This window comes from Spinacia oleracea, chromosome 6, assembly GCF_020520425.1.
Source record: "Spinacia oleracea cultivar Varoflay chromosome 6, BTI_SOV_V1, whole genome shotgun sequence".
NCBI classification, from domain to species: Eukaryota; Viridiplantae; Streptophyta; class Magnoliopsida; order Caryophyllales; family Amaranthaceae; genus Spinacia; species Spinacia oleracea.
The window spans coordinates 136611746-136629491 of NC_079492.1; the positions used below are offsets into that span (position 1 = coordinate 136611746).

The 17746-nt window shown below is 33.2% G+C and overlaps 1 protein-coding gene across 4 annotated transcripts; it reads left to right on the forward strand.

Moving 5' to 3' along the window:
• Nucleotides 1–7547: 7547 nt before the first annotated feature.
• On the forward strand, nucleotides 7548–15642 carry LOC110804772 (protein root UVB sensitive 4-like). Of its 4 annotated transcripts, none has more exons than XM_022010377.2 (13): nucleotides 7548–7776; nucleotides 8063–8138; nucleotides 8615–8649; nucleotides 8792–9636; nucleotides 10004–10150; nucleotides 10416–10562; nucleotides 12483–12545; nucleotides 12629–12705; nucleotides 13243–13348; nucleotides 13688–13790; nucleotides 13885–14036; nucleotides 14142–14207; nucleotides 15254–15642. In XM_022010377.2, the coding sequence occupies exons 4-13, from the start codon at nucleotides 9109–9111 to the stop codon at nucleotides 15500–15502; spliced, it is 1638 nt and encodes a 545-aa protein (XP_021866069.2). In that variant the 5' UTR covers nucleotides 7548–7776; nucleotides 8063–8138; nucleotides 8615–8649; nucleotides 8792–9108; the 3' UTR covers nucleotides 15503–15642. The 4 variants fall into 4 exon arrangements, with proteins under 4 accessions (XP_021866069.2, XP_021866071.2, XP_021866068.2 ...); XM_022010379.2 differs by having other exon boundaries at nucleotides 8074–8138; XM_022010376.2 differs by lacking the exon at nucleotides 8615–8649.
• Nucleotides 15643–17746: the final 2104 nt, after the last annotated feature.

The window sequence follows — 17746 nt, forward strand, 5'->3', positions numbered from 1 at the left end:
ATTTTGTGGGCGCTTCCGTATTATATCCCCAACTAATATATGCATGGTTAATACAATCCCTCTAATATCCCCAACTCATCATCAACAACAACTTCCTTTTAATTTAGAATAAACCAAATAAATGAGTCAGGTCGTCACAAAGTTTATTATGGCAGTGTTCATAGTAATGGAATCCACAATACTTTTTCCAACACAAATACGGTAAATTGTTCCTAAGTGAATAGTCATTAATATATCATAATTTACAATCAAATTCACCGTACAATCTGAATTTATCGTACAATCTGCAAAAAACCCTAATGAAACGTACATTGATATATCATAATTTACAATCAAATTCAAAGAAAATCAATAAGAAAAATATAGAGAAGTAGAAAGAAGCGTCACATACCGAATACGATTGTCGAGTTCCAAAGTGTCGAGTCTGCCGAGTTTGCGGAGTGCTCTATTGACAGGGGTGAATTGTGAAATATAACGTTTTATTAGGATTTTTTCATTATTTAGGACTTTATTATCAATTTTTTTTTTAAAGAAAAATAATAATTCCAGGAGCTGAAACTCAAACGTTAATCAGATTAACGTTTCAATATCAGTCACTTTATCCAACTTATATTTTATTTCAGCTACCTGTCAAACACTCCTAATTGTTTAAGGTGACTTATCATATTAGCACCTAATGATTTAAGGTGACTAAAAGTGTTTACCAAACAGACCCTAATACTCCGTATAACAATAAGAATGCCAATTTTAATTAGAATGCTCCAAAAGCCTAATCCTTCAATCTTATGCATTCCTCCCAAACATCTCTGATCTCTCTTTCCATCGGAACAAAATACCAAATTTACAAAAAAAGAAAAAAGTAACTTTTGGATTTCTGTATTAAATCTATATTATTATTAAATCTCCAATGCAAAGCATGTCACGCCTCTATGTGTCACACTCTCTAAACATGACAATTAAGGTGACACATCAACAATGATATGGAGGTGTGTTTTTAATATAGATACGCAAAAATGCAAAGCATGTCACGCCTCCATGTACTCTCTAAACATGACAAGGTGACACATCAACAATGATATGGAGGTGTGTTTTTAATATAGATACGCAAACTGTTTTTGTTAGGGTTTGAACATGGGATCAACAAGAACTGTAGTAGAAAGTTTACCAACTTAGCTAAGTATTAGTTATGCTTTTTCACTATACTTAAATATACTAGTATTTAGACCGCGTGCTATCGCGCGGATGCCCACTGAAAAAACTATGAAGCTTGTTTATGGAGATGGGAGTGCCAACAATGTATGTGTCTAATAGACGGAATGAACTCGACCTTATAATACATAATTAATGTCGGCGATTACTAAAAGTGAAAGTGTATTTGCTTTTACTAAATGAAGTTGTATTTAACATGTTTGCACTTTTTATTATTATATGCAATTGAGTAGGAAATAATTGTTGGGTGTTAGACTAAAGATCAATTGGAAACAACCTCTCTATTACTCTATTAGTATAAGTATATCACAAGGGTAAGACTTGCGTATATCTAATCCCCTACCTTGGTTAGAGGAGCTAATTTTTTTAAGGTAATGTTGTAACGAGATGTTATACACCCAAAATTTTCTTAGTAACACATTCTTTTTACTATCTAGTCTTTAGCGGTAAGAGACATCCTGGACGAATAAAATTGCCTTTAGCGGTAGCAGACATCCTGGATTAACAAAATTGCCTCAAGCTATTGATGAATGTGCAATCTTATGCGGTAGTAAATTTATTTTTCACTTCTTAGCTATGTCAATCGCATATCAAATGAATAAACTTACTTTGAAAATGGAGGAAACTGAATACAACGACTATATTGCTACAATAGTACGTTAATCTGGTATACATCAGAAAACCGATGCAGTTATAGGCTTATAGCAATTAGAAAATCAGGAAATACATCGGGAGTTCAAGTATTAGCTATAAGCTAGGTCATTGTGCAATTGTGCAAACATAGTCGCCGATATCTTCTATAGTGGATGAATTATACTTACTAAGTAGCCCTGAACAAATTCAAGTATTTGCTAGCTTGCTATGTTAATATGCTATAGAGATATTTTGATCGTTGGATTTTACCCCTTCATATTAAATAAAATCACAGAAATTCAATTTTTAGAAACTCAAAAACTCTTCTTTTGTTTTCTTCTTTTGAAATATTTTACCCCCATGTATAACTGACATGTATAATTAAAATGTATAATTAAAATAATCACAATTCGAAATGTATGGATTTGGATGAGATAGAAAAAATCACATCTGACTGCAGGTGTGAATGGCTTTAAGTTAGCCGAAAAGAATAAAAGATGAATTTTAGCAATCATATGTTTCTAAGTTCTAACTACAAGTCTAGCTCTAGCACCACGTCCTTCCAAAAAGAAAAGCAGTTTCCTTTACCCAATTTCAATTTTACGAACAATACGAAGTACGTAGTAAATGTTAATTTTTCATGGGTTTGTGATCATCATTCTACATTTCAGCAAACAAACATACTTCTATCGTGCCTAAAGAATATTTGTCAAAGTTTTGTTTATGTTTTTACTGTTACTTTTATTACTTCTGTCAGTTGCTCACATATTCAGATATTTAATTTGATGTAAATTTTACAGGTATTTGTGACCGGACGAATACGCATATGAACCTTATAATTTATTTGTTCCGGTAAAATACCGTGTATATTTCAAAAAAAATATAAAGTGGTCCCTTTAAATTTACTGAAATATCTTTTTAGTTTCTACAATATTGAGGTTCCGTGCTAATGAAAGGGCATACATTCATAATAATAATAATAATAATAAACTAAAATTTTCTTATATTAAGCTTTAGGCCCTGTTCTTTAGAGCTGAACTGAACTGAACTGAACTGAAATGAACTGAACTGAATTGAACTGAACTGAACTGAACTGAACTGAATGCTCCTGAACTGAACTGAACTGAACTGAACTGAACTTAACTTAACTTAACTTAACTTAACTTAACAGAATATATTACCAAAATAAATAATAAATAATAAATAATAAATAATAAATAATAAATAATAAATAATAAATAATAAATAATAAATAATAAATAATAAATAATAAATAATAAATAATAAATAATAAATAATAAATAATAAATAATAAATAATAAATAATAAATAATAAATAATAAATAATAAATAATACTCCCTCCATTTCTTTTTGATGTATCCATTTGGAATCTGGAGTGGTTTTTAAGAAAATTGGAATTTTGGTTTGTATGGGTATAAGTGTAATGATTGGGTGTAAGAGAAATGATTGGGTGTAAGAGATTATAATAAATAAAGGAGTGAGAAAATAATAAAGAAATAAGGTAAGAGAGAGAAGTGATAATGATGGGTGATAAAGGAGGTGAGAGAGTGGGTATGTGGGGAAGGGAAAAGAATTAAATATTATGGGTGGGGAAAATTAGGTGGGAATATGGGTAGAATCTTTAGGTATTTTGGTAATTAGATAGAAATGTAAGGGTATTTTAGGATAAAATGTATGTTCAAAAATAGAATAGATTCTACTCCCTCCATTCCTTTTTGTTGTACCCATAAAGAATGTTGGGTGTTTTTTAAGAAAATTGGAATCTTGGGTTGTATTGGGATATGAGTAATGATTGGGTGTAAGAATAATGATTGGGTGTAAGAGATTATATATTTAAAATAAAGTAAGGAGAGAGAAAATATTAAATAAATAACATAAACGGGAGAAATTAAAAAATCAAAAAGCAAACAGAATTGAACTCAACAACAACAAAAAAATCACCCAGATTTCGATTAAAACTTTTCCCAGATTTCCCTCTAAAACTTTACATCCAGATTAAAAATCACCTATCTTCGGATCTTAAGAACCCAGCCTAAGACAAATTCGATTTCGATTAAAAAAATCTTAAGATCCGTAGGATCAATACGGATAGGTAAAAATCACCTATCTTCGAAATCAACAAACAAAAATTCAACCCAAATAACTCCGATTTAAAATCAACAATATGGGTGAATTAAACCCAAATAACAACAACAATTCGAACAAAAAAATCAAGAAATAGTGCGCCTCAATTCATGTAAAACAACTAGATCTTCATTTCTTAAGCAACTTCATACGGAAAAACAACTAGATCTTCATTTCTTAAGCAAGATCCGTCCAAATGAACCCAGAAATTCGAGAAAATTCAACCCAAAAATCCAAAATTAAACCCAAACATTCGAGAAAATGAACCCAAAATTAAACCCAGAAAATCGAGAAAATCAAACCAAAATTAACCCAAAATCGAGAAAATTAAACTAAAAAATTCGTCCAAAATCAACCTAAAATTTCAACAAAATTCAACCCAAAATTCGACCAAAACTCGACTAAAATTCGACCAAAACTCGACCAAAATTCAACCAAAACTCGACTAAAATTCGACCAAAATTAACCAAAAAATTCGACATAAATCTATCCGAAAAACTCGACCAAAACTCGACTAAAAATACACCAAAATTAACCAAAAATTCAACCCAAAAAATTTGAAACATGAACACAAAAATAAATTCATACCCGATTAATCTCAATATCACGATTTTGAGGATTTCGAGGTCAAATTCGACCATGAAAACTCTAGATCTAGAGTTTTCATGGTCGAATGTCAACATCTAAAGCCATAATACGTATTCCGGAGGGTGGTGGCGGTGGCGGAGGACCGGAGGTGTGGTGGTGGCAAGAGAGATAGAGCGAGAAAAGTGTTCTTGAGAGATTTAGAGAGAGAACAGTGAGATAAGAAGGAGGAGAGAGAGAAAAGAGAGAGGAGGAAGATAGAAAATGAAGAAGGATGTTCTCCTCAAGAGAAACAGAGAAAGAAACAGAGAGAGGAAGGAGGAGAGAGAGAAAAAGTGGGAGACCGGTTGAAAAAGAAGAGAGAGAAGGAGATAGGGATGGGTGAAAGTGGGAATAAAGGATGAATAAAATAATGAAAGTGGTGAAATTTAGGTTGGAAAAAGGGTATAATCTTAGGGTTTTTTGGTAAATAGTGGGGAATCTTAGGGTAAATTGGTAAAAAAACTATGGCCAAAAATAGTAAAGATTCAGTAGGGGAACAACAAAAAGAAATGTCAGAAAAGGAAATGGGAACAACAAAAAGGAATGGAGGGAGTAAATGGATACAACAATATGAAACGCTTAAAATGGAAACGGATACAACAATAAGAAACGGAGGGAGTAAATAATAAATAATAAATCATAAATAACTAATAATTAATAATAAATAATAAATAATACTAATTAATAAAAATAATAATAAACTATATTAATTATTAATAAATATTAGTTATAAATAATAATAATAATAATAATAATAATAAGTAATATAATAATATAATAATATAAATATAAATAATAAGTAATACAATAATATAAATAATAATACAAGTAATAATAATAATAATAATAATAATAATAATATTATATTATTATTATTATTAATAAATTAAATTAAATTAAATTGAATTGAATTGAATTGAATTAAACTGAATTAAACTGAACTGAACTTAATGCTCCTGAACTAATTGAACTGAACTGCCAAATAAGTCCTGAAGCTGAAATTAAGCCAAAAAGAACAGGGCCTTAGTCTTAAAATTTACTGCTTTTTGAACATTTATCTTTTAATAAAGTCAGAAAAATATAAGGATTAATTAGGTTGAGGCAGGAAGCAATCTCAATATCTGAATAAAAATTGGTCAGTCAGTCACACATCTTCTAGGGAAATTATGCAAAGTATGTTACTAAAACAAGTATGACTCAAAATCCTAGCTACAATTTGCTCAAAGTATGTAACATATACGTAGTACTTTTGAACTAACGAAGTAAAATCTCGGTGTTCCCAAGCATAAAGTAGATAACCTTAATTTATATCGACTTTTATGATTTTAAGGTGCATTTTATTCACTTGATATTCACTCATCTGAATTATCCAACCTGTTAAACTTATACTTTGTATTTGTTATAACCCATGTTTTCCCTCATTATCTTATCTAAACTAAAATAAATTCATATGAACTTATTTTTGCCTAAAAAAAAAGGTGCACATAACAAAGCCTTAATAATTAGAGCAATAACTGATATTGTGCCACCCCGTAATGTCGTAATTTTTTTTTTTTTTTTTGGTGCGAATGAGCCACAAGGGCAATATAAATTACAAATGGGGGCGGGAGGATTCGAACCTGAGACTTATCGTACACAGGCCCTCAGTCTTAACCACTAGGCCGAGACATCATTGGTACCCCGTAATATCGTAATGAGGTGCTTGTCAAATAAATTGACATATCGGATCTTAAATTTTTGGTTACTATTATCTTTACGTGTTTGACCTCCTGGAAAAGGAAGCCGAGTGCACCGTAGAAAGAATATGTGCATGGAACAAATATCCTCATGAACGCGCAACAAGCTACCGCTAGTCGGGGTCTTAGGACTTAGGAGGAATATGCGTTATCAATCATATTAATTCACAGTATTGAATTGGTGAATCTTAGTCCTAGATTATTATTCAAGTGTTGTCTATTTCACTTAAATTATTGGTTTGTCAATTGTCAATTCTATTGTTTAGTCCAATACATCTCAATCAACTTATTATTAATACTCGTTTGGCTTACGAAATGTATTTAATAATTAATAATCTTGTCATCATACATGAGTCTGTTTACCTAATTTATAGAATTACCTTTGGATACGACGTATGGCCGGTAAAACTAGTACACTCCGTAGCTGTTAATCCTTTCTTATCCTATTCCGTACGTATTTAGTTATATTTACTATTAAGTTCATGTATCCAGCGTCCTTGAACTTGAGGTTGTAACTTTTTAGAGAACTTTGCTAAAACACGAGCAATTTTTAATTGTCAAATAATGGTAAGAATGATAATAAATACTGAGATAATAGCTTTAAGCAAAATTAGAGATGTCAATAAGGATAGAGCATATTAGATGTACCTGGATGTACCGTACACCTTCTTAAATTTTTTTTACTTACACGTGAAGAGAAAATGTGATAGGGACCACAATAGACATAAAATACGCTTAGGTAATAATTTTCGAGGAAGTAATTATAAGAAATGATATTAATGAAAAAATGGTATAAAATAAGAATAATGGTACATGAAACAATTACGGAGTATAAACTTTTATACACGATGGTCTTACGCAAAAGACCACCTTGGTGTCATATAAGTTAAACAATGAAATCAATTAGTTAAACACTTGAACTCATTAGTTAAACACGGAAACCAATTAGTTAAGTAGTAAAAGTAATTAGTTAATCACTAATTAGTTAACAAATGAAACCAATTAGTTAAACAATTAAAGTGGTCTTTTCGAAAAGGCGGCCTTATAAAAGAATTACCGATAGAACAATAGTGTTTTAAGGTGAAAAATGACGTTTCTAATGTAAAAATGTCATTTTTATACCTCTAAAATGACCAAATTGCCCATTGATATATTTTTAATACTCCGTAGTACATATGCGAGTGCTCAAAATTTTGACCCTTCTGCCTATTTTTACTGACTCTTCCTCCCCCTCTTTTGTTTATTCTCCCTCTCCGCTCTATACTCCGGCACACCACCGCTTCTATCCACCGCTTACCGTCGCCGCTGCACTTTGGAGCTCCTTTATTTACTCACGTCAGTTCCACCACCGTGGCCACTGTTAGACTACCGTACAATCCAGCCCAACGACGCCCGTCAAGTCTCCGACCTCCCGTCCCCTCAGAGGTTTAGTTTAATTTTGTTTTTGTTTTATATATTTCAATAAATAAATTTCAGCAAAGTTAAAGTTAAGGAATTTCAATTCTTTGAACTATTATTACACTCTTGAAGAAATTCCTTCTGTAACTTTAATTTCTGATCGTAGGAGTAAAATTAATAAACCCCAGTTTTGATGCCTTTTCTTCTTCTGAGAATTCAACATCTCTAGTTGGGGGGTTTTGTATCAATTGTTGTACCCTAGTGGTTTGAAAATGATCCTCAAATTTCTGAATTTGAATTTCAAAATTTGAAGGTGTTTTGTAGTTGTTGGAGAAGAATCAAATCTTCGGAGTAGGCGCTTGAACGTTGTAGTTGTCAAAGCCCCAAAGGTACGGTTCTTCCCACGCTTGGTTTGAGTTGAGTCTGTACAGTTACATTAGCAATGGTGAAGAACTTTTCTCTGTTAGATATAGTCTTGTCAATGGTTAAGACTCAATTAACTTTAGTCTTCCTTTAGGTCTTAACTGGTTTTCGGCTAGTCCCATCCGTATTGGTGGTTTAGTTGTAATAGCAATGGAAATAATAATAATTTGATTAAAAACAAAACTGAAGGATAGGGTAGCAAGAGTCTGTAAGTTAATAAAGGATGGAACAGTTTAGAGTTACAATAGGTGAACGAGAGTAAAGGAGAAAATTTTGATGGTCTGTAAAGCAAGCAGTAGCCAAAAATTCACTAAGGAGATCTTTGCTGCTCATTAATACCATAAGTGAATCATTTAAAAGGTCTTTGATTAGGAATTATTTTAAACAAAATGTCAGCTAAAATCTTGGTGGTCTTGTAATAACATTTGGTTTCATATTATAGAGTCGAATACAATGAAGAACAAGACACTTATCACGGTATAATTTGTTTTACTTTGTTCGATTCTTCTGATTTGTTGTTCTAATTTCTTGTTAATTACTCAGTAATTATGATTTTACTTGCTTACTTTTCAAGCGTTTAATTTTTTATTAATATTTGGTGATTGAAATGTGGAAATAGAGCTGGTACGATTTACAGAGAAATGGCGGTGAGATGCGGTGGAAGGGAAGCTCGACATTGATTTCAATATAAGGAGAAATCCCCTCTCCTATACATGCCCCCCCTCAGGTGTACAGGATAGGTGGGATAAGGGAGCATTTAGTCCCTAAAAGCATATCCTTGTAAACAAACAAGGGATAAGAGCTTAAAGGGATTAAGAATCCTTATCCCCACCCCTCGTTCCTCCAAACAAACAAGCTGTAAACCCTCTGCAACCAACAAAGAACTATATTTTTTTGTTCTGAACAATTCCTATTAACACATCTCCAGTTCTTCTTATGCAATCATCCACAACAATCCGTTCAAATTCTCAATCTCTTCGATTCTCATGGAACCCTTCAATCCCCAGAAGTTTCTCTACCCAAATCCTCATTTCTAACCCCATTAGTAATAGGAGTCCCGGTGGTGGCAATCGGGTTGTTCGGTTCGGGATCGTATCGTGTCCATTATCTTTCAAAGCATTTTCTCTCTCCACCCCCTTCAGAACCACCCAAAACTCTGATGCTCAACAACCCTTTATCAAAAAGGACCAATTTGTGTCAAAAACTGACATCCCTGTTGTATTTAGGAGAAATGGGAGGGATTATAGGTATTTCTGGAATGGGGATTTTCTGGAGCTTGTTTGTGTTGAAGATGGGGACCCACTAACATTAGTTCAAAGTTTTGAAGAATGTATTAGAAAGTTTGTGAGGGTGGTGAGAGATTTTTTCATACCAAAACAGGTTACTGAGAATTACATTGATTATGTCAAATGGAAGTTCTTGCATCGAGTCTTTAGTTCTTCCCTTCAAGTTCTTGCAACACAGGTAAAATTCTTTGGATTCCCATAATTTGTATTTTTGGGTTAATTATCTGAAGCTAATTATAGGATTTGCTATCATATACTTCATCCGTTCCGTTTCTATAGATGCATCATATTTACTTTTCAACTTTGACCACATTTATTATTAATATGCAAAGACAAACTTTTATTTTTAACTGTTATTTCAAAAAAAATATATAATTTTTATTAATACGTAATTAATTACTGATGGTTAAAGTTAGTATGTAAACATTATACAAAGTAAAAAATGATGCATCTATTTTGAGATGGAGGAAGTAGGTGAATTGTGATAGGGTGTTGTTTGTATGACTTGCATTATGCTGAGCTACCTGGTGATTTGGTGAAATTAGGCGATGTTTCGGGCAATTGGAGTCGGGTATGCTCAGTCTCTTCCTTCGGCTGCGGCTATGAACTGGGTGCTCAAAGATGGACTTGGTAGACTGAGTAGGTGCATTTATACAGCTTGTGTAGGTTCAGCTTTCGATACGAATTTGAAGGTATGCCAAGTTTGTTAAATGTTCTTCAACTTGTTATTGGAGCATTAAGTTTGTCACCATTTGATCATTATCTGTAATTAATGGATTCTTATACCTATATGACGTGTGATTTAGAAAGGCAGAAAAGAGAGTTTTGTTAATATGGTGCTCTGGAATGTGATACCAAAATATTAATAAATAAATATTCTAAGTGAATGAATTGTATTCTCTTTCACTTTCATCTGCATATCATTTATTTATTGATCTTTTGACTCTCTTGTTGAAGAGAGTTAGGTTCGCGACTTCAGTTATGTTCAGCTTAAGTATTGGAGTCGAGTTAATGACCCCTGCGTTTCCACATTGCTTCCTGCTGCTTGCTTCTGTGGCCAACATTGCTAAACAGATAAGCCTGGCATGCTACTTGGCAACTGGTGTAAGGTTCTACCCTTAACATATGCTTCACTTCATTCTGTCTGCTGTTGGAATCAATACTTCTTTTGAGCTTGATGAACTCGTTAAAAAACCTTAGGCTTCATATATGTATTTCTGCAGTTGAAAGTTAATTTGTTACAGAGATTTCCCTTTAGATTTCAGCTCTAAATACGGGGAGGGGGGGGGGGGGGGGGGGGGGGGTTGGATAGACATTTAGCCTCTGAAGTGCCCTTGGCTCAGCTTAATTACTGGGATAGCCTTGTCAGAGTGGTTTGAATTTTTTTGTCATGAGTAAATGATTTCATGGCATTCAATGTGATTAGGTGCTAATAATTATCATAGATTACAGAACAAAACAGAGAGTTTATGGACAGTAAAGAGAGATCAAAGGAGGAAGAAGAAGGATGATTAGTGAAGAACAAGTGAATATATGACTGAATTATGCTAATGAAGGACCAATTACAGCCTCGCCAATCTTTCAAGAGGAATGACACACTACCAATAAAACGAACTGACCACTTTTCCACAATATTCAACGTGATTTCTCTCTCTCACTTGCTTTATTTACAGAGCTTCTACTCTAACAAACTATCTTCTTCTTCAAGCTACTAACAACATAAAGGTAATTTTTAAAGTGTCCTTACCCCTTATATCAGCATTGGCCTTCCAACTTCCATCGTGTCCTCAAGGTGGATAGTTATTGACTTATTGGCACTGAATGTCTGACCTCGACAGCAATGCTCATTCTGAAAACTGATACCCGTCCTCCACTGGTGCCCTAGTTCCTCATTAGGGAGTCCTTGTACTTCCTTTGGTGGCATAGCTAAGAAGAGATGGTCCTTGAAGTCGTCAGGAGGTGGAAGGAAGGTGTAGGTGGAATCTGTCTTGTCTATCTTGGGATTATAGGGTTCTGAGTTGAATAAATTAAACGGAAATGTTGGTCTAAATTTGGGATGTAGTGATGGAACAATGTGTTGGGTTTTGGAACTACCGAGGAAGTGAGTTTAGCCATGGAAGAATGGGTCTGAAACATTGGTGGAGTTATAGGCTCAAGGATAGAGAAATGGGGGTCGGAACAATGGGTGGAGTTTGTAGAAAAAAGGCTGGGCTGATATTGCTATGAATTAGCACAGGTTACAGACCAGAACAGAGAGATTGAAGGAGGAAGAAGGATGATTAGTGAAGAACAAGGAAGGATATGACTGAATTAATGCTAACCAAGGTGACCACTTACAGCCTCGCCAAACTTTCGAGAGAAATGGAACTCTCCCAATAAAAACCAGCTGACTGCTTTCCCACCATATTCAACATGATTTCTTTCTCTCTCTCTAAATTGCCTTGTTTATAGAGCTTCTATTTTAACAAACGATCTTCTTCTTCAAACTACTAACAATATAAAGCTGTTTCCAAAAAAGCCCCTAACTATTATATCAGTTCAACAGTTCATGCCAGTGTCTCAAGGTTTTCTTGGGCAGATAACAGTTGTCTAATAATTCTGCCTAGAAAAGCTCACCTAACTGAGTGAACTGAGAATATCTTTTTTCTTTATGCTATTGAGACTGTTATCTTAGTTCAATTTCTCTATTAGCAATTTCACCTCCATCAGCCTCCTTAGGATTCTAGTAGTCTACACTGAATTTCCAGTAGTAATGAACTCCGTAAGTGCTGCTATTTCTTAAGGTGAAAGGGTAGCTTAGTTGGTTGCTAACTAGCTACCTCCTCTCCCATGTCATTGGTCATGAGATCAAACCTTATCAAGGGGGGTTGATGGGGTAAGTGGAAGTGTTACACTAGGGCCCATCTGAGGAGGCATTAATTAAATTTTCCTGGACCAAATGTTTAGGTGCTACTATTTCTCTAGGAATATTCATGTTATTGTAATTCATCCGACGGAAGCATAATTTCATTCAATGTATTGCAGACGGCCGTTCATCGGAGTTTTGCATTAGCTGACAACTTGGGTGAGGTTTCTGCAAAAGCCCAGGTTGGTTGACTGGTTGTGATATGAGATGCCATTTATTATATATATTTCCTAAATACTTTGCTGATTTTTCCTATGGATTACAGATCCAAACTGTGTGTTTTGATAACTTGGGTCTTCTGTTGGCTGCATCATTAAATATTATGTTCAAGAATAACGAAAGGTTAGATTCTCCATCTTAACAATGTCAAATTTTAAGAATTTTTGACTTATAATTCTTTTCCGTGATTCACTAAAACTCAAAAAGGAAGTCCGTTCAATGAGTTTGACCCCTATTAGGTTCAAAGCCTTTATCTTCCTCCTGACTAGGATGTCCTAATCTTCTTGTGGAACATTTAGACTGCTCTCCAAACATGTGTATTCTCTGTTGCCTTCTAGGACAGGGTACCAAATTCGCCCAGCAAATCCCTCAAAATAGTTAGTGATGCTGAATTAAGCATTTCTTCAGGGCTTGTAATTTTTTCGTACTGTGACTTGTTTTGTTGTTTGTTGTGACTGCTCGATTCCTTTTTCATCATCTTTGTTCGTCTAGTTTAAAGTCCATGTACCTGGTCCATTTTTTTTATCCTTCGAGACTATATATTGACGTCATTGACGTTATTGACGTTATTGTAGTGGAGTATCATTTATCCTTTGTTTTTTCACTTTTTATTAATCTTTAATACTCAATTCTTACCAAATTTAAATGATGTTACTCAAGATTGCAAGCAGGTTTGCCATTTGTGGTATACCCCATATTCTCAGCAATTGACCTGTGTGGAATTTACCAATCACTGAAGCATGTGCATCTGCAGACTTTAACCAAGGTCGGTCAATGTCTCTGTGATGCAAGTTTTTCCTTAGATTGTCATTGTCATTTGTCAGAGTGGTAGGAATCGTAGGATCCAGCATATATATTCTTTTTGGTGTTAGCACCCGGTTCACCCTTAGGGCTAATTCGGATTCGGGGCGAGTTCTGGGTGGATAGGTTCCAGTCCCCTCCCAATTGTTGTTGCGGGGATCGAACACGAGTTCTCCCTACCAAGTTCAGCCCCAATCACCACTGAACCAACAGACAATTGGTTAGGATCCAGCATATATGGTTACACCCTATGCATATTATTGTGGTGATAAAGAAAATGTCTAACTTGAGAACTATCTTTCAGGAAAGGCTTGAGCTGATTCTCGACATATGGGTTCAGTGTGGACGTGTCCCATCACCAGCTGAAGTAAGCAAGCTAGAAGGAATTAATCTTCTGGAGAATGCTGGTGAATTTAATTCTTATTAACCTCATTGGTTAAAGTCTAGCAAAAGACACAAAATATAGCTTTAAATATCTAAAGTTGATGATGTTTGAAACAGGAAGAAAGAAAGAAGATTGGAAAATTAGAATTGGTTGTTTGGATACCAAGAGACAGATACCTCGATTAACAATGTTGACAATGAATTCACTGAGCAGGGAGGATTTTTATTTCATTTGCTTAGAAACTTGTAGTGGACTAAGATCTGGAAAAGTGAGTGCATTAGGAGTTCTTCCTTCATTTTCACTTCTTTATGTCGTTGTCGTTGTCCTAGATACTTTGACTTGTCTAACCTTTCTTTTCCGTGATGTATTTTAGGAAGGAATTCTTCTTTCTCTAAGAGAAGGTGCAAGAACCGAGGATATCATTATGGGTTTGTTGCAGGTAAATCTTTTAAAGCTTTTCTCCTCTCCCCAACCCTTCTTGACTTAGTTCTAAAGGTGGCAGTAGGCTGCGCATATAAGCGGGCTGGTCGTCACAGAAAGAAGCCCCTCTATGGGTTGTCTTGGACGCACTTTACAAAGACCATCATGGTACTACCAAGTACTAAAAAAGGAAAATGCTTTACAGTAGTACATGGCCCGGCACACTCTTCCTGTGGGACTAGCTTTTGGGATAGCCCACCCAGCATGACCAAGTAGACCGGTCAAACGGGTCGGTTGGGTTGGGTATAATTTACTTTCGGGTTTGGGTTAATTCGGGTCACTCAATTTCAGGTTCGGGTTTACAAATGCTTGTTCATGATCCATAGGGTTCGGGTCAATTCAATGTGTTGAGATATTTTAAAATGTGTTATATTTTCATTTATTTGCGTAACAAATAAAACCATACGGAGTATATCAATAAAATATACAAAATATGCGCACAAATTAACAAATTATCATACACGTTTATATATAGTCAAATTCAACCATAAAATGATGTATAATTCAAAACAAAATCTTATTACACCTAACAATAGTAACAACGTGTTTATTGTGCTTAAAGTTCCTCGTAATCTCATTTATTACTATAAACCCAACGATTTTCAATCTTTCGGGTCAAAATGGGTTTGGTTGGGTTTTCTCCCATTACTTATCGGGTTGTTTGGGCACGGATAAAATCAGGTTATGGGTCACTCAAAATTGTTCAAGACCCAGTTTTTCGGGTTGGACTTCAGGGCGGGTCAATTTTTGATAGTTCCATGACCACTGTTACCTGATTCGCTAGTATGTGACTAGTTACGGGTTCAAGATTCGCTACCTAATTTGCTAAATTAGACCAAAAATATACAATTTTTATGTTATAATTCGCTTTTTTCGGTTGGTGGTTCGTGGGATGATTGAAGAGTTAGGTAACACTGTCCGTGACCAAGGGTTGAGGAACTTGACAAGGGTCACCAGTAAGAAAATACGGAGTAATGTTTTCTTGTATCCTGTTTGCTATTGCAGGCATGCTACATTCGTCAAACTCTTGATTCAAACGGCAGCAAGTGGAAGAACATCGTAGAAGATTGCATTATCCCAGACTCGGATGCCATGAAGTGGTTCGGGCTAACTCAAGAAAGCAAGAGTTTTGCTCAGTCAAACATAATCATATTGAATGAACATATGGTAAAATTAAGTTGGGCTGCCAAGAATATTTTGTTAGGCACACAAGAACAAACTCGATACGATTTTATTGACAAATATGAGTTTTAGGTATTTATGTATTTTTCCTAGGTACGAAGTACTCCCTCCGTCCCTTAATACGCTGCATGTTCAGAAATCATATACTCATGAGTCATGGCGGCAAGTGGAAGGTTGATCATAGAAGATTGCATATTATCTCAGAAATCAAACTAGTTTTGAAGGTTAAACAAATATTCATGGCCATTGCTTTAGAACTACACTCTGAAATACGCTGAATTTTGTCAATCAAAATTATCAAACCAATGTTAGAGTCTTCGCGATAGAGGAAGAGTTAATTTGGAATACTTGCTCATTTTGTGATGAGCAAATACAAAAAAACTCAAATGAAGCCAAAAACAGTTTAACTGAGCAAAAAGTACTGCAATGAGAAAACAAAAAAAATTATTAAGCAACTTTCTTTTTTAAAATTAGCGGATCTGAAATTGACCGTACACGAAGAAAGCTCGGAATTCCTTCTCTTTTATTCCACTATAAGGCGCCTTCTTATTTGAGCTTAAATTTATATACTATGTATAAAAAAAATGGTATTTGAGTATTATTTTTATCCAAAAATCAAAATTTTCGACAATGGTGAAGGATTGGTTGTGAGATTTGTTTAAACGAAAGGATAATTTTACCTTTCGGAAAAATAAAAAGAAATCAAAATTATACCTGAACTTAACAAATGGAGGATAAGATAAAAAAAATATGTTGACAATTTTTTGAAAATTTGTATCTATAAGAAAGAGAAAGGAAGAACTTGAACTGAAATGAAATTAACTTAAGTGAATGCTTGTGAACTATTTTTTTTTTACAGGTAAGGAAAATGTCATTAAAATAAAGCCACAAGGCATCTACAATCAATATTTTCCCTAAACAAGAACAAATCTATAATATAATAACAAAATCTTTTTCCCAAATACTAAATAAGCAAATACCGAAGAACGGCTTCGAGATCATAGTATATGTGTGACCACGAAATAACTTCGTTGTCAAAGCATCTTTTCGTTGCATGGAGGACCTCTTTACAAATGTTATAATCATCTTGTAAACTTAACATGCTTAATATCTCAGATTGATCTTGATCTTTAAAGTGCATACATCAAAGAAACAACACAATTTCCACCACGAAATAATAAATAATAAATACTCCGTAATAAAATAATAAATAACAAATACTCAACAAATATCAAATACGAAGTAACAAATAATAAATGTTAAATAATAAATTATAAATTATAAACGATAAAATAAATAATAATCAATAAATGTTTAATGGTAAATAATTAGCAACTACGTAATAAATGATCAATAATAAATTATAGTAATTAATGAACAACAACAACAACAATAATAATAATAATACTTCGCAATAATAATAATAATAATAATAATAATAATAATAATAATAATAATAATAATAATAATAATAATAATAATGACATTCGTTCTTTTCTTTTTCATCGTTTGTGTTTTGCTTTGAATAAGGGTGTCGGAGCCCTATTAGTGGCTAGGCTCCCATCCAACTTTGTGTAATCAATTCTTTATAATAATAATTATTATTATTATTATTATTATTATTATAATAATAATAATTTTTACAATAATGAAACGAAGTAATAATAATGATAATGATACTCCGTCCCATATTAGTTTTTAACTTTTTAGTTTCATCCGTCCTAGAGTAATTTTTACACTTCTATTTCAAGAAAGCTCCCGCACTTGTTTTAATAACTCTATCTTTCCACTACCAAAAAGTAAGGGCTTACACTCTCTCACATTCAATTAAAATAATACCCCTGTAGTGCAACAAAGTGATCCCCTTGGTCCATTGCTTTTTGCGTTGATTTTACAACCCCTGGTGTGTAAAATCAGTGTGTAAAATCAGAGACGCTTTTGATTAATAATAATAATAATAATAATAATAATAATAATAATAATAACAATAACAATAATAATAACAATAAAAATAATAATAATAACAATAATAATAACAATAATAACAATAATAATAACAATAATAACAATAACAATAATAATAACAATAACAATAATAATAATAATAATAATAATAATAATAATAATAATAATAATAATAATAATAATAATAATAATAATAATAACAATAACAACAACAACAATAAAAAATAACAACAATAATAACAATAACAATAACAATAACAAATAATAATAACAACAATAAGAATAACAATAACAATAATAATAATAATAATAACAATAATAATAATAATAATAACAATAATAATAATAATA

Bases quoted from the DNA above. Each gene is read 5' to 3' on its own strand.
- LOC110804772 (XM_022010377.2), top strand. From the start codon at position 9,109: ATGCAATCATCCACAACAATCCGTTCAAATTCTCAATCTCTTCGATTC. The intron at 9,637-10,003 runs GTAAAATTCTTT...TGGTGAAATTAG, and splicing joins TTCAAGTTCTTGCAACACAG to GCGATGTTTCGGGCAATTGG. The intron at 13,791-13,884 runs GTGAATTTAATT...TGTTTGAAACAG, and splicing joins TAATCTTCTGGAGAATGCTG to GAAGAAAGAAAGAAGATTGG.